This window comes from Geotrypetes seraphini, chromosome 7 (assembly GCF_902459505.1).
Source record: "Geotrypetes seraphini chromosome 7, aGeoSer1.1, whole genome shotgun sequence".
Lineage (NCBI taxonomy): Eukaryota > Metazoa > Chordata > Amphibia > Gymnophiona > Dermophiidae > Geotrypetes > Geotrypetes seraphini.
In genome coordinates this window covers 172086079-172110936 of record NC_047090.1, presented here as the reverse complement: position 1 = coordinate 172110936, position 24858 = coordinate 172086079, and the positions used below count along the sequence as shown (strand labels likewise).

Here is a 24858-nt window from a genome sequence, read left to right as displayed (position 1 = left end):
ATTGTCCCGGATTCTGTATAAGACACCCGGGACGGGCATCCTTTACAGAATTGGGCCTACACCCGCCCAAACTAAACCGATGTCTGTGTTACAGACGCCAGTTACAGAATCGGGTTACTATAGATGCAGCCGCTATACTTAATTGTGGCAAGGGATCTCCCTGCTGCTATTAATATAGCGGCCACAGCTGCAGCCACCAGTCTCCCCCTCCCCCCACCCGCCCCCGACGATCGCGGCAGGAGGGCGCCCAACCCATCCTGCCTGTAGGCTCCCCACCCTCTCCGACAATCACGGCAGGAGGTTGCCCAACCCTTCCTACTGGTAGGCCCCCACCCCCCCAACTATCGTGGCAGGAGGGTGCCCAACCCATCCTGCCGGACCCCCCCCCAACGAAATGCCCCAACCCGGCCGCTTCTATTTACAATAGGCAGGCTGCTCTACTAGGGAGACGCGTAGGGCACCTAGATTTGCCTAAGGCTACTGCCTAGCCTTAGGCGAGCTTAGGCAGGTTTGTGGGCCCCCATAGGCTCCTGGAGGTGTCTTCAACATAGGCGGGGAGCATTTAAAAAAAAAGTGGGTCCTGATTGGCTGATTAGACAGCTGTAGGACGCCTACAGCTGCCTACAATCGGGTGCAGTTTACAGAATCTGGACCATTGTGTTTAGTATATTTCATTGCTGTGTAATGAAATATAAAGATTATTGCTCTACCATAAGTAAATACAGTTTTTAATTGCTAATGTCACTCTGAACCAATGTAAGTAACAGTTCAGCTAGTGTATTTAGAGGTGATACCCCATCAGTATGTGTTATTGGTATGAACCTTAAATTCATCCTTGCATTGCTACAGATATAAACACTCCAATATTTAAAAGCAATTATGTGATCGGTGGTGGTGCCAAATCATGTGAGTGCTTTTTGTATAAAACCATGGCACTTACAAGCGTTTTTTTTTAGATGTTTTGATGATCAATGCAATCTCTCACAGATATCTGCACTTAAAATAGTGATATCAATCAATGAAGGTTAGTACTTTTATATGTCTAACCCTAGTCTCACTCACACAGTTTTGGGCACCAGCTAGTTCTTCAGGTCAGTTACCTGTGACCAGGATCTATAAAACAAAATTCTATTTTGAGCTGGGTATAGACTAGGCTGGACTAAATCCCAGTAAGCTAAAGGGTACTCGTTCCTGGGCACACTTTATTTTCAATAATAAACAGTCATCAGTCTCGGTGATTCACATCAACTTCTAGTGCAAAAGTATATGAGTCTTGAACTAGTAGTTATTCACCTCTAATCGTGAGTTTTGTGGAAGGCATCATCTACTTTTTTCAACTCCGCCTCCTCTATCTCCGTTCTGTGCACATACTCCCGTTTTTCCTCCTACACACAAATTGAAGGTATCTTTCTGGACTGTTCTGCTCTTAATTTATTATTTTGGGGATTTTTTTATTTATTTGGAGGCTAGTTTGGTGCTGTAAAGGTCCCCAGGTTGCTTGGGGTAGTTCTGCTTCAGTGAAGACACAGACTTTCAGTGTCAGAGGTCTATAGCTGTGAGAACAACCCTTTTACAGAACATACCTACTTAGCCAGCATGCACTATAGCTCAGGGACTATTCCTCTTGTAGTGTATCTTCCTCCTGGTTGTTACTGTAACTGGAGCGCTGTCTGGCATCTGTGTTGGTCCTGAAGGCTTTATCAATTACTGGCTGTGGTCCCTGAGTACGCATTTGGAGCTGTGAGGGTTTGGGGTCTCAGACTTTAGGTCAGTCTGACTGGCAGCCCGAAGAACCAAACATCTAGAACAGTGTTGTCCAACGTCGGTCCTCGAGGTCCACAATCCAGTCAGGTTTTCAGGATTTCCCCAATGAATTTGCATGAGATCTATTTGTTTGCATTGCTTCCATTGTATGCAAATAGATCTCATGTATATTTATTTGGAAAATCCTGAAAACCTGACCTGGTGAAGACTGAGATTTTAAACCCCTAACCTAGAACTTTTTTGTTATGCATGTGTGTCTTCAACATTTCCCAGTTACCATTAAACTTAAGCAAGAACAGCACCAGCAGAACTGTGAGAACAATCTATTGTAGTCTATGGAAGACATTGGAGAGGTCTTCAATTGTATTTTGGAGGGTTTTGGGGTCTTGAGTTTGAGTTCCCTACCACCAGAAGCCCTTTTCCAACATTTTTTGAATTTTCGTTTATCTCTTCTGGGCCTTTTTTTTTGGTACTAAAATGCTGCTACGACGGCCATCTTGGATGTTTTTATCTGATTTTAAAAGTCTCTATCTGCCTCAAAAACACCTTGATTTTGATTAAAATCATTAGAAATGGACTCCTCAGGATGTTTTACCCCTGATTCATGCCAGATTTGTGCTGGATGGCAAGAGAAGGAGCATCTTTGTGCCATGTGCTATGGGTCATGTGGGAGGGGGAGACATAGGCTTAGTCCCCTCTGGTCCCTCTACGGCACATGGTGGGCAGTGTTCTGAAGGGAGAGAAGTTGGACCTGGGGTGGTGTGGAGGAAGAAGGAAAGAGATACTTGAAGGGAGAACTGGTGGGCCTGGGGGGGTAGTAGGGAGGCAGGTAGGGAGAGATGGGATGGGGCAGTTGGGAAGAGAAAGGGAGAGAAGTTGGCTCTGGTGATGGAAGGGAGAGAGAAATGTTATGCCTGGGGTGGAAGGAAGAAAGAGATGCAGCATATCTCTTTTATTCTTTCCATCTCATTGTTCAGCATTAAGAGGGGAGGGAAGAAGAACAACAGAAAAGAAAGGGAGCAAAATGTTGGACCATGGGGAGAGAGGAGGAGAGATGTGGGAATGGGGAATAGATAGAAGAAAATAGGAGGCTGGGAAAGGAGTGAGATGGGAAATAAGAGAGCTAGGGACTGAGAGGAGATAGAAAATTGAGAGGTAGCTGAAAATTTAAAAAGAAGGATGAGAAAAAGAGCAAGATTTAAGTGGACAGAGACAAAAAAGAAAAAAAAGTTAAAGCTGAATGGGAAACATCAATACATTGGAGACAGGCAAAAGGAGGGAATGGAACAGAGAGAAGAGGAGAAAAAATGGACAGCAGACATTGGAAAGAAAATTAGTAGAAGATAGAGAAACTGGGACCAAGATGATGGAAAAACAAAATGACCAGACAACAAAAGGTAGAAAAAATAATTTTATTTTCTATTTTGTGATTACAATATGTCAGATTTGAAATGTGTATCCTGCCAGAGCTGGTGTTAAGACAGGAAGTGTGAACTAGGACCTAAAAGAGAGAGGACAAGTCTTTTTCATTTATTTTGTTTACACCACAGAGCCGGCGTGGGGTTGGAGAGGTTGTAACCCTATACTTCTACTAAGACTAAGGGATCCTTTTATTAAGGTGTGCTTTCTGATTTAGCACATGCTAAATGCTAAGATGCCCATAGGAATATAATTGATGCCTTAGCATTTAACGTGCGTTAATCTTTAGCGCGTGCTAAATCAGTTAGCGCACCTTAATAAAAGGACTCCTAGTATCTTAGTAAAAAATTTGGCCCACGACTTAGCCTGTGCTTTAGATTTCAGCCCCTTATGTGATTAAGTTTGATACCCCGCTCTAGGGTAATGGAGTCGCAGGTGGTTTGATTTTTAGGGGAAAATAGTCCCTGTAGTCCTTGAACACTGACAATGTTTTCAGCGAAGCACAGATGTCTCTGGGCCCACAAGGAGACAAGGGGAGTCCCTGCAGATATTCATAGGGCATCCTGTGTAAGGTTTTGGCTGGCTTATGTTCAAAGCTTATATGGGTTATAGGGACCCATCTGTGCCATCTAGGGTCATGCCAGTTGTTGCGTACGGGGGTTTTCCCTTGCAGAATGTGGTTTCCCCTCCTTCAGTTTCCTATTCAGGAGTCCAGTCGGAGAATGACTGGGATGACTGTGAGTCAGATTCTATGCCTTTACTCCCTCAAAATGAATCCTCATTTTATAGGATTTGGGGTCTTGAGCAGGGAGAAGACCTGACGGTGTGCTGCCTTTTTAAGCCAGTGTTTTTGCTGGAGGTGATCACTAAATCCTTCTGAGTTTTAAAGCTTGGACCCCTGCAGGCTTCCTCTGCTGAGTGTTCTGTAATGAGCAGTTCTAAGTCCGATCACCTTTTTTCATTCGCATCCGAACATTACAATGATGTTAATGGAGCAGTGAGAGACTCCAGAGGACCCTTTGCAGATTGCCAGGACAATGGTAAAGTTGTATCAGCTGGCTGTGGATTTCCAAGAACTGTTTGTCCCACCTAAAGTGGATTCACTAGTGGCACAGGTTACCAAAAATACTTCTTTTCCTTGTGAAAGGAAAAGAATATTGCCTTGATAATGAATATGACTGTTGGGCAGTTTTCCTGCCGCCATTTATTATGTTACCTTCCACTCAACCGCTTTCTAACCCAGTCTGTCACTTTGGGGCCCATACCGTGGGTACTCAGTTTATTTATTAAGACATATCGTAACACAATATAAATAACATAATATAAATCTTTATTTATATATCGTGAAAGCCTTTCGGTTCAAAGGGGTTTGCAGAAGAGGTGGCTGAATAAAGTCAGCAAGCTACAACAAAAATGAACAGTGTAGAAATTAGGCAGGACTTTTCAAAGAGGGAGGCTAACAAAGAGGTAAGGAGATGCCTATGTGGAATAGTGTCGAAGGCTTTGCTGAAATTGAAATACATCACATCTAGTGCTCTCCCTCTATCCAGCTGTTTGGTCACCCTAAGAAAATAAAGTGTACATCCCAGCGAACTAAAAGAACTCACACATGAAATTGCTGACCTGCTGTTAGTGATCTGCAATCTGTTGCTAAAATTGTCTATAGTACATGAAGATTGGAGGGTGGCCAATCTTACGCCGATTTTTAAAAAGGGTTCCAGGGGAGATCTGGGAAATTACAGACCAGTAAGCCTGATTTCAGTTCCAGGCAAAATGGTGGAAATAATTATAGAAAATAAAATTGTGGAACACGTAGACAAACATGATTTAATGAGACGGAGTCAGCATGGGTTCAGCCGAGGGAGATCTTGCCTTACCAATTTGCTTGATTTCTTTGAAGGTGTGGATAAAGGTGAGCCGGTTGATGTAGTGTATCTAGATTTGCAGAAAGCTTTTGATAAAGTTCCTCATAAAAGGCTCCTGAGAAAATTAAAGAGTCATGGGATAGGTGGCAAAGTTCAATTGTGGATTAGGAATTGGTTATCAGATGGAAACAGAGGGTAGAGTTAAGTGGTCATTTTTCTCAATGGAGGAGAGTAAACAGTGGAGTGCCGCAGGGGTCTGTACTGGGACCGGTGCTATTTAACTTATTTATAAATGATCTGGAAATTGGAACAATGAATGAGATAATTAAATTTGCAGATAACACTAAACTGTTCAAAGTTGTTAAAATGCATGCGGATTGTGAAAAATTGTAGGCAGATCTTAGGAAATTGGAAGACTGGGCATCCAAGTGGCAGATGAAACTTAATGTGGACAAATACAGTGATTCACATTGGAAAGAATAACCCAAATCACAGTTACCAGATGCTAGGGTTCACCTTGGGGGTTAGTGCCCAAGAAAAAGATCTGGGTGTCATTGTAGACAATACGATGAAACCTTCCACCCAGTGTGTGGTGGTAAGCAAAAAAGTAAACAAGATGCTAGTAATTATTTTAAAAGGATTCCAAAACATCTGCTTTGAGATGTACATTTGGATTTCATATGTACAAGTACTATTTTATCCCTGTGGTTGCCTGCTGAATTAAAAAGTGAGGAGGACATGTGTAACCTTTATTTACCTGCACTGAACACAAGATGATTATCAAAAGTAATTTGTATTTGAAAGTTACCTATAAAATAAGAACATAAGAATAGCCATATTGGATCAGACCAATGGTCCATCTAACTTAGTATTTTGTTTCCACAGTGGCTAATCCAGGTCACAAGTACTTGTCAAAAGCCCAAATAGTACCAAATATTCCATGCTACCATGGAATATTTCCTCTATGTCTATCTCAATAGCAAACTGTGGGCTTTTCCTCCAGGAATTTGTCCAAACCATTTTTTTTTAACCAGCTGTTACCACATCCTCTGGCAATGTGTTTGAAAGCTTAACTATTCTTTGAGTGAGAAAATATTTCCTCCTATTAGTTTTAAAAGTATTTCCCTGTAACTTCATTGTCCCTTAGTATTTGTAATTTTTGATGGAGTAAAAAATTGATCCACTTTTACCTGTTCTACACCATTCATGTTTTTGTAGATTTCAATCATATCTCCTCTCAGTTGTGTCTTTTCCAAGCTGAAGAGCCCTAACCTCTTTGGTTTTTCCTCATACGAGAGGCGTTCCATCTCCTTTATCATCTTAGTCACTCTTCTTTGAACCTTTTCTAATTCCGCTATATCTTTATTGAGATACAGTGACCAGAATTAAACACAGTACTCAAGGTACGGTCACACTATGGAGTGGTACAGAGGCATTATAACATTCTTAGTCTTATTTACCATCCCTTTTTTAGTAATTCCTAACATCTTGTTTGCTTTTTTGGTCACCACCTCATATTAGACAGAAGGTTTCAATGTATAGTCTATGATGACATCATTTCTTTTTCTTGGGTGCTGAACTAGAAAATGAGGGGCAAATCCCTGTGGGCTCTATCTCCGTCCCCATCCCATTCCTGCAAATTTTGTCCTCATCTGTAAAAGCCTTGAACACTTGTACAGGTGAGGACAGAGCTTGCAGGGATGGGGCAGGGACAGAATTCATGCGGATGGGACGTGGATGGAGATAGATCCTGCGGGGACAGGGACAAATTTGTCCCCTTGTCATTCTCTAGCTGCTGACTCCTAAGGTAGATCCTAGCATCTAGTAACTATGATTTGGATTATTTTTCCCAATGTACATCACTTTGCATTTGTCCATATTAAATTTAATCTGCTGTTTGGATGCCCAATCTTTCAATTTCTTAAGGCCAACCTGCAATTTTTCACAGTCTACATGCATTTTAACAATGTTGAACAGTTTAATGTCATCTGCAAATTTACTCACCTCACTCGTTCCAATTTTGAGATCATTTATAAAAATGTAAAATAGCACTGGTCTCAGTACAGATCCCTTCATCACGCCACTATTTACCCTTTTCCATTGAGAAAAACGGCCATTAACCCTTCCCTCTGTTTTCTGTTTGATAACGAATTCTTAATCCACAATCGAACATTACCTCCTGTCCATGACTCTTTAAATTTATCAGGAGCCTCTCATGAGGAACTTTGTCAAAATTTTTCTGAAAATCTAGATACACTACATCAATTGGCTCACCTTTATCCACATATTTATTCACACCTTCAAAGAAATGCAGCATGTATTTTGCTATAAAGTTGCCTATTGAATATTGCCCCTGCCAGGTAATTTTAGAAAGGAATTTTGAACATAAATGGCCTCTTAATATTACCCCAAGACTCGATGTCCAAGTGTGTTTAGGAGAAGAATTGAGTGGAACATAAGCAGAGTAATGATTTATGCAAGTTTATAAAAAAAGATTTGTACTAAGTTTTTTGGGTTGTTTGGGGTTGTTGTTTTTTTTTATAAGACTCCTATAAAGTATATGAGAGTTGGGAGTGAATCTAAAATACTTTCTAAATATACTGAGTGAAAGGAAGTGAAGTTTCTTTTATGAACTGTTTATAAAATATGTGCACACTATGTATGAACATCTATGCCCATGTCTGCAACTTCTTTTTCACCCTTTTATGAAGGCGCAATAGGTTTTTAAAATCTTTTTTAAAGACACAAGCTACAAATACAGGGTGAGGCAAAAAAAAATTAACTCCCCTATAGCTTTATGACATGTTCTCAGGAACTGCTTTGAATTTCAACAAGAAATTTTATGTATTTTAGTCATCATACCTACATATATGTATTACTATTAAGCAACATTTCATTATCTTAAAATATGTTGATGCTATTTTAGCATTACTACCTTGCAATTTTTACATGTTAAAATACTTGAACTGAAACACAATAAAATGACATCATTCAAATGATTCAATTAACAATATGTCATTATGCTGCAATCGCTTTGAATGCTGAAAGTGTCCTTCCCAAGCTTTAACACAGGCCTTCAGTCACTTTGGGAAATTCTTAACAGCCTTGTCAATTGGTCCATGTGTCAGGCTATCCCAGATCATCTACAGCGCTTCCTTGAGTTCAGTGATTGATTGTGGCTTTGAGGGGAGCTTGTGATAGCCTTCCAACATTGCTTCCCAAACAAAAGTCTATGTCACTGTGATGTCATTAACAGTTTTTCAAATAATGGTAGTTTTACAGTGCAAAACAACAAAAATTACTGGAGTAATGGGGTCCACTCAAAACAATATCATTCGATGACCAACAAAAGAAATTTTAAAGAATATTTATGATTTTTAGTTTTAAATTGTTTGTTTCTGTATGAGGAGGAAAAAATACCTCATAGGGTAAAGCAGACCAAGTGTAATCAATGGTACTGCCATGGTAACCTACCATATAGTCATAGATTTAAAAAAACTTCTTCCATCCATATATGTAACTATATAAAAAAACAATATTATATAATGATAGTGTAGCACTTATCTTTAATCCCTATGGAGCGCACCCATTTCACCTCTAGCTTCTTCAGGGGGAAAAAAGTTGTGCTTTAACTACCGTCAAACCAGCATTTGTGTGGTGTGTTGCAACAGTGATCATCAAAATTCCCTGAGCTGGCTTATACTCGCCCAAGGGCTTTGATCACCCTGCCCCATTGCTTCTAGTTTAAAGCCCTCTTCAGTAGATTAGCCAGCCTGCTGCCGAAGACACTTCTTCCCTTCTTTGATAGACGCATAACATCCCTGCTTGACAGCCCTTGGAAAATGGTCCCATGGTCCAGGAACCCAAAGCGCTCTCGATAACACCATCCATGTAGTCACACATTCATCTCCGGGATGCAAGCTTTGCCCTGCCTTTACCCTTGAAAGGGAGGATGGATAAGAATACCACCAGCACACCTGACTGCTTCACCTTCTCTCCCAGAGCCACAAAGTCACTTTTGATATGTTCACAGGGGTACCTGGCATTATCCCAGGACAAGCAGGCAGCATATTCTTAACACATGGGTGACGTCACCGACGGAGCCCTCGGTACGGACCTTTTTAACTAGAAGTTTCTAGTTGGCCGCACCGCGCGTGCGCGAGTGCCTTCCCGCCCGACGTAGGAGTGCGTGGTCCCCAGTTTCTTCGTTTCCGCGGAGCGAAGAAGACGCGTGTGTTTTTTCAACGGCCGTTGAAACCACTTTTTTGCCTTCCCGCTCGCGCTTTTTTCCTTATTTTTTCTCTCTTTACCTTCGGGTTTCTTTTTTCTTTGATTTGCAAAAAAAAAACAAAACTTTGCTTTTTTCCCTTTTTTCTTTCGTTTTGCCCCGGCGGGGCCTGTTGCCAGTATACAGGCCTCGGGCTTCGATTTTGCGGAGGCTATCTTCCCCTTCATGCCCCCGCAGGTCGGTTTTAAGAAGTGCCAGCGGTGTGCACGCCCGATCTCCATAACTGACCCACACAATTGGTGTTTGCAGTGTCTGGGTCCGGAGCATCGGGCGGACTCCTGCACCCGCTGTGCCACTCTTCAAAAGAGAACTCTTAAAAACCGAAGAATTCAACAAACTCTTCTCTTCGGCACCGAGTCGGCGATGGACTCCTCACCTTCAACGGCGATACCTCAAAAATCGGCACCGTCGACCTCGACACCGACCGACCCCACATCGGTGTCGATGGCGCCAGGTAAGCCGGCTAAGAAGCCTTCCTCTTCCCTCGAGCGCCCTCCAGCTACGGTGGCGACACCGTCCTTACCGGCATCGCACCGGTCCCGCAAACGCTCCGCCCCGATCTCGGTGAGTGCCTCGTCATCGGCCTCCTCATCGCCGGGGCGTGGAGCGGCATCTAAGGAACCGAAGAAAAAGAAAGCGGTTCCGATGCCACCCCTAGATGACCGTATCTCGGCCATCTTAAAGGCTCAACTCCAGGAGCAGTTGAAGAAACAACTTGAACAACTGTTGCCCACTATCCTGGCACCGCTCCTTCCGGTACCAGACCGGCCTGAGCCCCGTACCGAGCCCCCGGTGTCCACCCCTTCGGTACCGGTGAACACCTCCATGCCGATCCTCTCGGCCCAACAACTTCATGGCGATCCAGTGGTTCATTCTCAGGCCACATTGGATCCTCCTCGGCACCAGGCGGTACGGCACTCTTCTCGGGACCGAGATAGACGCCGGTCGTCCTCCCCTGGTACCGTTTCGGTGCGCTCTGGAAAGTCTTTGTCCAAGACTCGCCATACCGCGCCTTCCACCCCGGTGTCTCGACATGCACCAGAGGTCAGGGACCCTGACTTATGGGAGGAAACTCCTCTCGGTACCGAGGAGGATCCCTCCTCATCTGATGAGGAACCATCGGCACCCGATGCCACCTCTAAACCAGAGCAGTCCTCATTTTCTAAATTTCTGAGAGAAATGTCTGCTGCCCTGTCCCTTCCTCTAGAATCTGACTCAAAAAAGTCTCAAGCCTTTCTAGAGGCTTTAGACTTTGAGCAACCCCCTAAGGAGTTCCTCAAGCTTCCTGTGCATGACATCCTACGGGAAACGTTCTACAAAAACTTGGAAAATCCCCTCACGGTACCGGGAGCCCCCCGTAAACTGGACAACCTTTACCGTGTCATTCCTATTCCTGGATTCGACAAATCTCAATTGCCCCATGAGTCCCTTCTGGTAGAATCCACCTTAAAAAAGACTCAGGGCTCCAGTGTCTATGCCTCTACCCCTCCTGGCAGAGAAAGTAAGACCATGGACAAGTTTGGCAAGAGGCTTTACCAGAATGCCATGCTTGCCAACAGGGCAAACAACTATTCCTTCCATTTTTCTTTCTATCTGAAACACTTGGTCCAACAACTGTCTGCCCTCCAGAAGTACCTTCCTGAGCGCAAGGTCCCGCTATTCCAACAACACATCTCTGGTCTTCTCCAGATGCGAAAATATATGGTCCGCTCAATATACGACTCCTTCGAGCTCACCTCTCGGGCCTCTGCCATGGCCGTAGCCATGCGTCGATTAGCCTGGCTCAGAGTCTCCGACCTGGACATCAACCACCAGGATCGTTTGGCCAACGCCCCCTGTCTCGGGGATGAACTCTTTGGAGAGTCCCTGGATTCCACCACCCAGAAACTCTCAGCCCATGAGACCAGGTGGGACACCCTGATCAAGCCGAAAAAGAAGGCTCCGCCTGCTCGACCCTATCGGCCTCAATCTTCTTACCAGCGGAGGTTCTCAGCCAGGCCACTCAATCCGCCTCCTCAACAATCTCGGCGACCCCGTCAACAGCAGCACCATGCCCAGGCTCGATCTCAGGCCACTCAACCCTCCAAGCCTTCTCAGCCTACTAAACAATCTCAGCCCTTTTGACTCTTCTCTCCAGGGCATAGCCAGTCATCCACCCTCGCTGCCTCTTCCACAGCCTATAGGGGGTCGTCTCACCATTTTCTCAAGCCGTTGGGAAGTCATCACGTCAGACCAGTGGGTCCTCAACATCATCCGCCACGGCTACTCTCTCAACTTCCAGACTCTTCCACCGGACAACCTTCCCGTAGAGTCTGCTTCACACTCCTCTCAAACCCCCCTCCTCCTGAGGGAGGTTCAATCCCTCCTCCTTCTCAATGCCATCGAAGAAGTACCTCCAGATCAAAGGGGTCAGGGATTCTACTCCCGCTACTTCCTCGTACCCAAAAAGACGGGAGACCTCCGTCCCATTCTCGATCTCAGGGACCTCAACAAGTGTCTGGTCAAGGAAAAGTTCAGGATGCTCTCCCTTGCCACACTTTACCCTCTTCTTTCTCAACACGACTGGCTATGTTCCCTGGACCTCAAAGAGGCCTACACTCACATCTCCATCCATCAGAACTCTCGCCGCTACCTGCGGTTCCAGGTGCTACACCACCACTATCAGTACAAAGTGCTACCGTTTGGCCTCGCTTCCTCCCCCAGAGTCTTCACCAAATGCCTGATAGTGGTGGCGGCCTTCCTCAGGTCTCACAACCTCCAGGTGTTCCCCTACTTGGACGATTGGTTGGTGAAAGCACCTTCATCTCAACTCGTGCTACAAGCTACTCATCACACCATCTCTCTCCTCCACCTCCTGGGGTTCGAGATCAACTACCCCAAGTCGCATCTGCTTCCCACCCAGCGACTTCAATTCATTGGAGCAGTCCTGGACACCACGCTGATGAGGGCCATTCTCCCCTCCGATCGCAAGCAGACCCTGCTCCATCTCTGCCGTCAGGTACTCATGCATCCCTCCATCCCTGCCCGACAAATGATGGTCCTCCTGGGTCACATGGCCTCGACGGTGCATGTCCTTCCTCTGGCGCGACTCCACCTCAGGACACCTCAATGGACTCTCGCCAACCAATGGTCACAGACTACAGATCTTCTTTCTCATCCCATCACTGTGACATCATCTCTTCAGCAATCTCTCCAATGGTGGTTGAACTCCTCAAATCTTTCCAGGGGTCTACTCTTTCATCTGCCCCCTTACTCTATGATCATCACCACCGATGCGTCCCCCTACGCATGGGGAGCTCACCTAGGCGATCTACGCACCCAGGGACTTTGGACCCCACAGGAGCGTCGTCATCACATAAATTTCCTGGAACTCAGAGCCATGTTCTACGCCCTAAAGGCTTTCCAACATCTTCTCTGCCCTCAAGTCCTCCTCCTGTGCACAGACAATCAAGTCGCCATGTACTACATAAACAAGCAAGGCGGCACCGGATCTCGCCCCCTTTGTTTGGAGGCTCTGCGCATCTGGACCTGGGCCACGGACCGCAATCTCTTTCTCAGGGCGGTCTATATCCAGGGCGAACAGAACTCTCTGGCCGACAATCTCAGCCGCATCCTTCAACCTCACGAGTGGACGTTGGATCCTCCGACTCTGCTCTCCATCTTTGCTCGATGGGGCACTCCGCAGGTGGACCTCTTTGCAGCACCTCACAACCATCAGCTGCCCCAATTCTGTTCCAGACTCTTTTCTCCTCACCGTCTGGCTCCGGATGCATTCCTGCTCGACTGGAGGGATCGGTTCCTCTATGCCTTCCCTCCACTTCCTCTGATGTTGCGGACCTTGTCCAAACTCCGCAAGGACAACGCCACCATGATTCTCATCGCCCCTCGGTGGCCTCGTCAACACTGGTTCTCCCTCCTGCTTCAACTCAGCTCCAGGGAGCCCATCCCTCTTCCTGTGTTTCCTACTCTGCTTACACAGCAGCATCAGTCTCTACTGCATCCCAATCTATCTTCACTCCACCTGACAGCTTGGTTTCTCTCGGGCTGACCTCTCCGGAGAATCTATCTCAACCGGTCCGCCTCATTTTGGACGCCTCCAGGAAACCGGCCACTCTCCAATGTTACCATCAGAAGTGGACCAGATTCTCCTCGTGGTGTCTCCGGCATCATCAAGAACCCACCTCCTTAGCGGTGGAAACTGTCTTGGAATATTTGCTCTCACTGTCCAACGCTGGCCTCAAAACCACCTCCATCAGAGTCCACCTCAGTGCCATCACTGCGTTTCATGAGCCTATTCTCGGAAAACCCCTCACGGCTCATCCTCTGGTTTCCAGATTTATGAGAGGGCTCTTCAATATCAAACCGCCTCTCAAGCCTCCTCCTGTCGTCTGGGACCTGAATGTGGTTCTCTCAGCTCTCATGAAACCTCCGTTTGAGCCTCTTGCCACAACTTCGTTCAGACTTCTTACCTGGAAGGTGCTTTTCCTAATTGCCATCACCTCTGCCAGGAGGGTTAGCGAGCTGCATGCACTGGTTGCCGACCCACCTTTCACGGTTTTTCACCATGACAAGGTTGTGCTGCGTACCCACCCTAAATTCCTTCCCAAGGTGGTCTCGGCTTTTCACCTTAACCAGTCCATTGTGCTACCCGTCTTCTTCCCTAAGCCTCACTCGCATCCTGGGGAACAGGCGTTGCACACACTGGATTGTAAGCGTGCCCTTGCTTACTATCTTGATCGTACCAGAGCTCACCGAACATCCCCTCAGCTATTTTTATCTTTCGATCCCAACCGTTTGGGTCGTCCTGTCTCCAAACGGACACTTTCAAATTGGCTTGCTGCCTGTATTGCCTTCTGTTATGCTCGGGCCGGTCTCTCACTGGAAGGAACTGTCACGGCCCACAGAGTCCGAGCTATGGCTGCTTCTGTAGCTTTCCTCCGTTCCACGCCCATCGAGGAAATCTGCAAGGCGGCCACTTGGTCCTCAGTTCACACGTTCACTACTCACTACTGTCTGGATGCGTTCTCCAGACGGGATGGACACTTCGGCCAATCTGTGTTACAAAATTTATTTTCCTAATGGCCAACCATCCCACCTCCCTCTTTGTTAGCTTGGAGGTCACCCATGTGTTAAGAATATGCTGCCTGCTTGTCCTGGGATAAAGCACAGTTACTTACCGTAACAGGTGTTATCCAGGGACAGCAGGCAGATATTCTTACGTCCCACCCACCTCCCCGGGTTGGCTTCTTAGCTGGCTTATCCTAACTGGGGACCACGCACTCCTACGTCGGGCGGGAAGGCACTCGCGCACGCGCGGTGCGGCCAACTAGAAACTTCTAGTTAAAAAGGTCCGTACCGAGGGCTCCGTCGGTGACGTCACCCATGTGTTAAGAATATCTGCCTGCTGTCCCTGGATAACACCTGTTACGGTAAGTAACTGTGCTTTATCCCAGGACAAGCAGGCAGGTTATTCTCACATATGGGTGATGTCATCGAAGGAGCCCAGATGCGGACGCCTCACAAGCAGACTTGCTTGAAGAAACTCGAAGTTTCGAGTCGACCGCACTGCGCATGTGTGAGTGCCTTCCCGCCCAGCGTAGGGCGCGTCTCCTCAGTTCTCAGTTTTCCGCCGAGCCGAGAAGTCCGTCTTTGCCTCTCTGCATTTAACTTCGTTACTTCGCTGTTCTTATTTTATTTCTTTCATTTTTAGTCTAAAAAAAATTTTTCATCTTCTGTCCGTTTGCTGGGACAGGCTGCTCGGCCACAGCCCGAGGGCTTCAATCTTGTGGCGGCTATTTTTACTTCTATGTCCCGGCCTGTCATGGGCTTCAAGAAGTGTAGCAAGTGCCAGTGTGCGATTTCTCTTACGGACCCACACCATCGCTGCCTCAAGTGCTTTGGGCCGAAACATCATCCGAAGTCGTGCCTGCGCTGTGCTACGCTTCAACCTCGAGCCTTCAACCGTCGTTGTATTTTGGTGGACAAGCTTTTCGGGATGGATTCTTCTGATCCCTCGACTTCAAAGGCGACCTCGGCCTCGACTCCTACCAAGGTCCCTCCTGCTTCTACTGCTTCCACCTCGAGCCTCATCAGACCTTCATCATTTGCAGTGGCTCTTTCTTCGACGACATCTGCTGTATCTTCCCCTGTTTCCTCAGATCAGATAGCTCAGCAGACAGTTCCAGTGGTAGTGATTAAAGTGCCTAAGACTTCCAAGTCGAAGCACACTCACACTGCCTCGAGGGAACCTCCAGCCAAAGCAGGTGGTCCGGTTTCAGACGTGGATCCATCCTTGCCGGCTTCTTTCCAGACCATGTTGGAGAAGCAATTCATTCAGTTCCTTACTAATATGGGACTGAAGCTTCTTCCTCTTATCCAGGCTGGGCATCAGCAGACTCCCACGAGGTCGAGCCGCTTCCTTTGTCTCAGTCTGAGCTTACACACTCTTTGCAGGGAGCAGAGTCTCTGCGAGTGTCTGGTCTGGCACCTAAGCACGTGAAGCAAGGAGCAGAATCTTTGCAAGTGCCTCGGCAGGAATCCTCACACTCTATACAAGGAGCAGAGTCTTTGGGAGTGCATCAAGGTTCTTCTATCAAGCCTCTGGAGCTTCAATCTACAGCCTCCAGTCCTATCCATTCTTTGATAGCATCTGCTACTTCTGTCTCCAAGGCAAAGTCTCCTCGATCTTTGAGATCTGCTTCCAGACACAGTTCTCACCGACGATAGAGGCCTTCATCGAGGCATTTTTCCAGGCATAGTTCTTCTTCTAAAGAACGACCTTCTTCAACTAAGCCTCAATCTACCCCTACTTCGACTGTACCACCGGCTCCTCATTCGAGGTCTCCAATGCCGAACCTCGAGGATGTAGCGGTTTCTATTGCCTCGTCCAAGTCACCATATTCCTTTGATGCCTTTTTTCCTGCCGAAGCTTCTTCTTCGACCCATGCTGCCTCGACATCCTCGAGTCCTTCTCGAGGCAAAGCATTGGCAGATCAACTATCTTTCTCATCTTTTCTTTGTCAGATGGCCGTGGACTTGGATCTTCAATTAGATACTGGCTCCAAATACTCTAAGGAGTATCTCGAAGTCATGCATCTTCCTCAACCTCCAGCAGAGTCACTTAAGCTTCCTCTTCATAAGCTTTTCAATCATACTTTTGGTCGATGCATGGAGACACCTTTTTCCATACCAGCTGTTCCAGGAAAATTGGATTCTAGGTATAAAACTGTGCATCGTAAGGGGTTTGACAACTCACAGTTATCTCAACAATCTCTGCTTGTCAAGTCCTCCTTGAAGAGGTCCCATCCTTCCAAGGTTTATGCCAGTGTTCCTCCTGGAAGAGAAGGGAAAACTATGGACAAATTCGGACGTCGCATCTATCAAAATGCCATGATGTCTTCTAAAGTCCTCAATTATAATTTTCAGTTTATTACTTATTTTGAGTTCCTCATTTCTCTACTACCAAAGTTCTTGACTTATTTGGACACTCAAAACCACTTTGAATTTCAAGAAGTCCTTGCTTCTTTATCTCAACTCCGATTGCATCTCCTCCAATCATCTTATGATGCCTCCAAGTTGTCTGCCCGAGCAACTGCTTGCTCTGTAGCTATGCGTCGTCTTGCCTGGCTTTGTACCATTGGCATGGACCCTAATCTTCAGGACCGCTTAGCTAATATTCCTTGTGAAGGCAATGACCTCTTTGATTAATCTATCGAGGCAGCCACCAAGAAATTGTCTGATCATGAAAAATCCTTTGTTTCTATTGTCAGACCTAAGCCAAAGCCAGCTCCTACCAAACCTACACGCCCTGGTCCTATCTATCAGCAGCGTTTTGCTTCGAGGACGGCTCCTTATAATCGCCCTCTTCTCAAGAAACAGCAGCCTCTGAAGCAACAAAAACCTCAACCTTCTGCTGCACCTAAGGCTACTCAGCCTTTTTGACTGTTTAAAACAGAGCATAACCTCCACCGTTCTGACTCTGCCTTCTTTTCCCCCTATAGGAGGTCGTCTCCATCTTTTTTACCATCGATGGACAACAATTACATCCGACCTCTGGGTACTTACCATCATCATCTAATCTAATCTAATCTAAACCTTAGGTTTGTATACCGCATCATCTCTACATTCGTAAAGCTCGACACGGTTAACAAGAGTTAGGGTAGAAAGGATACATCAGGGAAGGATACTCTCTTCATTTCACTCAGGTTCCACCAGAGCTTCCTCCAAGAGAGTATCCTTCCAATCCATCCCAGACCGCCCTTCTTCTTCAGGAAGCTCAAGCTCTGCTTCATCTCCATGCCATCGAACCAGTTCCCTTGGAACAGCAGAACAGGGGATTTTATTCCCGTTACCTCCTTGTTCTGAAGAAGACAGGCGATCTGCAGCCCATTCTGGATCTCAGGGCTTTCAACAAATTTCTAGTCAAAGAAAAGTTTCGAATGTTGTCCCTGGCATCCCTTTATCCCCTTCTCGAGCAGAACAACTGGTTATGCTCTTTGGATTTCAAAGAGGCTTACACTCATATTCCCATTCATCTGGCCTCCCGTCAATATCTCAGATTTCGGGTGGCCTCGTCTCCCAGAGTGTTCACCAAGTGCCTAGTAGTGGTAGCAGCAGCTCTCAGGAACCATGGTCTTCAGGTATTTCCCTACCTCGACGACTGGCTCATCAAAGATTCCACATCTCAAGGGGTTATTGTAGCGACCCAACGGACTACCTGGTTCCTACAAAGTTTGAGATTCGAAATCAACGTTCCCAAATCTCACCTCCAGCCCTCACAGAATCTACAATTCATTGGAGCTGTTCTGGACACTGTCCAACTCAGAGCATTCCTCCCACAGCAACGAATGGAAGCTCTTCTTCAACTTTGTCATGCAGTGTCTTCCCCCTCTACCATCTCAGCGAGACACATGATGATACTCTTAGGTCACATGGCCTCCACAGTACACGTGACTCCTTTTGCCAGACTTCACCTTAGAATTCCTCGGACCCTGGCATCTCAATGGACGCAGGTTTGCGTTCCAGTTTCTCAACACATATCAGTCACTCCTTTTTTGAAGCAGTCTCTCCGTTGGTAGATGCTCTCTTTCAGTCTTTCCAGAGGTTTGCTTTTTAAAACGCCCCCCCCCCCCCATCAGAAGGTCCTCACGACAGACTCTTCGACCTACGCTTGGGGCACTCATCTCGATGAGTCTTCATACTCAAGGCCTCTGGACCAGTACGGATTGTCAGTGTCATATCAATCTGTTGGAACTCAGAGCGATCCTCAAAGCTCTCAACGCTTTTCAACATCTTCTTCATGACCAAGTAGTCCTCATTCGGATGGACAACCAAGTCGCCATGTATTATGTCAACAAACAGGGAGGGACGGGATCTGCCTCCCTTTGTCAAGAAGCTCTGAAGGTTTGGGACTGGGCAATCCGCCACATCTTCCTCAAAGCTGTCTACATTCAAGGGGCGAAGAATTGCTTAGCGGACAACTTGAGTTGTCTTCTGCAACCTCATGAATTGACACTCCATTCCTCGCTTCTTCATCACATTTTTTCACAGTGAGGAACGCCTCAGATAGACCTCTTTGCAGCTCCCCACAACTACAAACTGCCTCAGTTCTGCTCCAGGATATACTCTCCTCACCGCCTCGAGGCAGATGCTTTTCTTCTGGAATGGACGAATCCCTTCCTATATGCATTTCCTACATTTCCTCTCATTCTCAAGACTCTGGTCAAGTTGAAGAATGATCATGCCACCATGATTCTAATTGCTCCTTGGTGGCCGACACAACCTTGGTACTCCCTTCTACTTCAACTCAGCAGGAGGGAGCCATAGCTTCTACCAGTTTTTCCTTCTCTGCCTACACAGAGTCAAGGCTCTCTGCTTCATTCCAACCTGCAGTCTCTACACCTGACAGCTTGGTACCTCTCAACATAACCCCTCTTCAGTTTTCTCAATCAGTAAGAGATGTTTTAGAAGCTTCTAGGAAGCCTACCACTAGACAATGCTATCATCAAAAATGGACTAAATTTTCTATGTGGTGTTTTTCTCATCATAAGGAGCCTCAGCATTCCTCCTTATCTTCTGTTTTGGACTACCTTTTGCACTTATACAATTCTGGCCTCAAGTCCACATCTATCTGAGTCCATCTCAGTGCAATTGCGGCTTTCCATCAGCCTATTGAAGGGAAAACCCTCTCTGCTCATCTGGTAGTTTCCAGATTCATGAAAGGACTTTTCAATATCAAACCTCCTCTCAAACTGCCTCCTGTGGTTTGGGACCTCAATGTTGTCCTTGCTCAACTGATGAAGCCTCCATTTGAACCAATTGATAAGGCTCATCTGAAGTATCTCACTTGGAAAGTGGTGTTTCTCATAGCCCTCACCCGGTTTTATTATCGGCGCTTGGACGTTTTTGAGAAATGTTCGTCCAAGTGCTGACTTAGGCTGGTTTTTGGATGTTTTTCTCTTTCAATTATGAGCCCTATAGTCTGCAGCTGCTTCTGGAATCTGGTATACAAACATCCTGACTTAAGCTGTTGCATGTCACTATTGTGCTGTAGCAGAGACTTCCCTCTCTATATCCCTAAATTAGCTATCCCAAGGAGCAGAAATTAGGTGAACTTTTCTTGACATGGTCTTCACTGATGGAAAGAAAATGTAAATGTGCTAGTATACAGAGGTATCTGTTATCTAATTAATAATGGTGCTTATTTTAGAAATAATATTTGTGTTTTAGATGTTCATAAACTGGCGCTTAGATATCTGTACTGAAAGGACAGCTAAATCCCAATTTAACAAAGGCATAATATGAATGTTCAAAACTACAGAATGTGTATCTGGCATGGGGGTATGTTCTGGGTGTATTTAGGACTCTATTGCTCTTCATTACCTTTGGAAGTGACACCAGTGTATTGCGGTGAGCAAGATTGTGACCCCCTGAGGCAGGTACTTTGTGCCGAAACACGGATCTGTGTTGGATCTCCTTTGCTCTATCCAAATCTTTGGTGAAATTGCTTTTTTTTTATTTTTTGTATCTACAATAAAATACTTTTGGTTCTACCTCTAGTGCCTCTTCTGTTTGTGGTCCATCCCTACTTTTTGTGAACTAGCTTTCCTTGCCATAGGGTTTTATGCTATGTTTAGGGCTTGCCAGGCTAAAAATGTAGTCATTAATTCCCCATTGCAGAAGGAGAAGGAATGTCCATGTCTAACAGGGTTCATAGTTGGAGTTAGATCAGCTGTCTGGAATGTCTAAGGGATCCTTTTGGCAGAATTTGTGTTTGCTCTTGCCTGGTGTTGCCAACAAACCATAACAAAGAGTATCTGATTTTATTGAATTCCTTTTCTCAATATTGATTTTATTTTTGTACACATTGTAGCTATATTTGTTATGTGGCATACCAAATAACTTGAAGATTGTCAATCAATCAGTGCAAAGCCTATCAGATATATGCAGACAGTGCCCAGCATCTGCCCTGCATGTCCTGCATATCACATTTACCTTCCTACCCCAGCCAGAGCTTCCATAACCACAAAAGCTGTGGTGGTGCACCTTTATACCTATGCTCCCCACCCAGCCTCCCAGCAGAGTGAAAGCCTCATCCCACCCTGCATTAAGATTTCCAGTCTTCTTTCCTTCCCCCTATATCTAATCTCCCTCCCAAATCACCCCAATGGCAGATCCCCCCTGACCTCCCCCACAACATCTAGTTCCTCTCTTTACTCCCCCCATGATAATCTACTTCCTTCCTAACTCCTGTACAACATTCGGTCCTGCTCCTGTCCCCCCTTCTGCACTATGATGATCAATCCCCCTCCATCCTCCCATTGGCAATCTTCAAGTTATTTGGTATGCCACATAAATATATCTACAAGGTATACAAAAATAAAATCAATATTGAGTAAAGAAAAGGAATTCAATAAAATCAGATAGGATAGCAAGAAAAGAAGTTGACTTGTAGTTATGTACACTGTAGTCCACACCCATGGTGTCACTCATTTCCCAAAGTGAATGCTGTATCAGTTATTTAAAAAAGTTCCTTCTAAGACGTATGTCTTGAGACTTTTTAAAAATACATTATACTCCACCCTGGCTATAGAAGCAGCAACCCCCATAGCCTTATTCTATCCCATCTCATTCCCCTTCCACACTCAGCAGGACTTTTCCAAGGCCTTGGCAGCATTGCTGGGCAGCAGCGGTGTTTTGCTGTTGCTGTCTAGGATGGCACCAGGATCTAAGTTGGCATCTCTGCCTTCTTTTTTTTTTTTTTTTAAGTTCAATAATTTTTATTAAGTTTTAAGAAAAACTCAAAAGAACAAAAATGGCAAAAACAAACCAAATATAAATCCAAATACAAGCCCAAGTACAAGACTCAGCCAAGACATCTAAGTATCATCATCAAGCATAACATCAAGTCAAGTACATTGCATAATGAGGAAATCGACAATATAGAAAGAACAGTGAATCTGAAGTATATGTAAATAAATAAATAAATAAGAGAGATAAAGGAAAAGAAAAGAAAAAGGGTGAGAAGAAGAGAAAGAAGAAGAAAACAAAGAAGAAGAAGACAGGAGTGTCTATGAGGTCGAACGAACATAGGAATCCAAAAATTTCCAAGGTGAATTGCATCTCTGCCTTCTAATAGTGATGGTGTACCACCATACCTATGTCCCCCTTCCTCTTGGTCCTAATCAGCAGGTCCAAAGTCTCTTTCCACCCTCTACTAAAAGTTCCAATCCTCCTCCCACAATGTCCAATTATTTAGTCTCCCTCCCCCCCCTTGGCAGATCTCCCTCCTAATCTCCCCCCCAATGGCAGATCCCCCCTCCTCCTGATCCACCCATATAAGAAACAATCATCTTCCTGCTAGAAGGCAGGGACACTATTTTAAATCCTGGCACCATCCAGCACTAGCTATGCTGTTGGCCGAGGCAGGGTTTGTTGCAGGAGGATCACCACTGAATGGGTGGGTGTGGCCAGAAGATTGATCATCATGGTTGGGGGGGTCAGGAGGGAGATCAGATTTTGTGGAGGGATCAGGAGGAGGGTTGATAGTCACAGAGGGTCAGGAGGGAGATAAGAACATAAGAGTTGCTGCTGCTGGGTCAGACCAGTGGTCCATCATGCCCAGCAGTCCGCTCAAGCGGCGGCCTACCAGCGTATGTCCTTATTCAGTAGGAATTTGTCTAACTTTGTCTTGAATCCCTGGAAGGTGTTTTCCCGTATGATGGCCTCCAGGAGAGCGTTCCAATTTTCCACCACTCTCTGGGTGAAGAAGAACTTCCTTACGTTTGTACGGAATCTATCCCCTTTCAATTTTAGAGAGTGCCCTCTCGTTCATCCTACTTTGGAGAGGGTGAACAACTTGTCCTTATCTACTAAGTCTATTTCCTTCAGTACCATAAGAACATAAGAGTACCATAAGAACACAAGATTGTATGTTGTAGGTGTGTGTGTGTGGAGGGGTTCGAGTGATAGCAATATGTTTCACAACAGACATGCTGGGAAATGGATGTCTTTGTGCTACTACTTCAGTGTCCATATTTTGGACGGTTTTGTTTCTAAAATGCCTGTTACTGCTGCATGTAGCAGCACATGGACACCTATTTCATCATATATTTTTGAACAACCTCTATGTCAGCAGATCCTGTTCTACAATAATAGGGAAACTTCAGATGGTCCTGACTTGAACGTCTGATTTCCCATTTGAATGTTCTTTCTAAAATGCCCTTCCACATGAAGAAAAATAATAGTAACTTTTGGATTTTTAGTCTGCCTCTCCAAATGAAGTTCAGGATGGCTTTCAGCATTTTAGATGCAATGAAATAAGAGATATTGCTATATCATTGATTCATTTGCATGGCTATGTTCTTTTTGCCTAGATTCTGTTAGGTTCTGAATTTGACTATTTATTATAATATAGGGTGCTATGGTTACAATAGAAATATAAAGCTAAATACCCAACAGCAATAAAAATTCTCTTTTCTTATTCACTCATAGAATGAAAATTTGTTACATGTTGCCAAAACTGAAATCTACTCTTAAGCTTCCTACCGATAAAGTTTTGTTGCAGCAGCTAGAACTGTGTGTGAGGAAACTACTGTGCCAGGAGAAGGATAAAGATGTCCTGAGTATAGTGAAACGAGTAAGTATTAGCAACTACCAACCATTCAGGGATAAATGGGTGCTCTCTTGCTTATTGCTTCTTTCCAGCCTGTCCATGCATTGTCCTCCTAGTCCATCTCTAGCCTTCATCGCTCTTCTCATTTAGTTTCATCTTGTTTTCATATCCCTTTTCCCTCCTTCAACCACTGAACTTTTTTTCTCTACCATCTACCTTCTTAACCCCATCTTCTCTCTGCTCTTACTGACCAATCTCACATTCTACCTTTGTCTTCTTTTTTTAAATTTTTGCCCCACAATATTTCCCTTTCATTTCCCACTTCATCTTTCTCACTTCCTGCTTTCTACTCATATCATCTAACATTTCTTCCCCATTTCCTGTATCCACCTAATTCTGTGCCTCTGAATCTTGTTTTCCCCCCATCCTCCTCTATCCTTTGCTCTCCTCTATTCCTCTTTTTGATCCCTTCCTCTTTCTATCCACCTATACCAGTGGTCTCAAACCCGCAGCCCGGGGACCACATGCGCCCCGCCAGGTACTATTTTGAGGCCCTCGGTATGTTTAGCATAATCACAAAAGTAAAATAAAACAGTTTCTTGATCATATGTTTCTTTAACTATAAATTACAATATTAATATTAAGACTTATTATTATAAAGAGTTTTACCTCATGCAAAATTGTCATTTCTTTAATAAGACATTAACTATTTTTTCTGAGGCCCTCCAAGTACCTACAAATCCAAGATGTGGCCCTGCATAGGGTTTGAGTTTGAGACCACTGCCCTATACATTCCTCAAACCCTCCAGCCTCTTCCTCATAAAGAAATTGTTATTCATAGATCTGGCTGCAACTATATACTGTTTATTTTAATGTATGGCCTCATGTATTTGATAAATGGGAAGTCATACCATGTTCTCCAATAGCAAGCAACCTGAATGGTAGTTTGGTATTTCAAACTAATAGTAAACCATGCTATAGAGATGCACATTTCCCAAAAGTAACAGAGAAAATCAAAGACTTCCTACATGGAAATGAGCAGGAAAATCTGTATAATCCTAGGAGAAACAGGACTGATAGCAGGAAAATTTTGTGTATCCTGCTACTAGGCCAGAAACACAATCCGATGAGAAACAATACAGAATATAATCAGAATTTTGGCCTTCTTCTTTTTTAATTTATACTATTATTTAGCAAAGCCTATCTCTGCAACCCCAAAACTCCTTGGTGCAGCAACGTCATGTTCTAAGATATCAATCCTAAAGATGGATCTGGTTGACAATCAAATGAGGCAAAAACATAAGATAAGTGGAATGTTCAGACTGTTTCAACGTTCAGGATCCAACTCTGTATTAAGCAGGGCTCACTTGTATGAACCTGATCCAAACCCTTTTTGTATTTGTGGCTTT

The 24858-nt window shown here is 45.0% G+C and overlaps 1 protein-coding gene across 8 annotated transcripts in view; it reads left to right on the top strand.

Annotated features, from left to right (window-relative positions):
* PPP4R4 (protein phosphatase 4 regulatory subunit 4) overlaps positions 1-24858 on the top strand; it is a 417794-nt gene that overhangs the window by 298803 nt on the left and 94133 nt on the right. For all 8 annotated transcript variants that reach the window (XM_033953260.1, XM_033953256.1, XM_033953258.1 and 5 more), the window contains one exon: positions 23329-23473. In XM_033953260.1, the coding sequence (XP_033809151.1) occupies positions 23329-23473 (145 nt within the window). The remainder of the gene's footprint in view (positions 1-23328; positions 23474-24858) is intronic.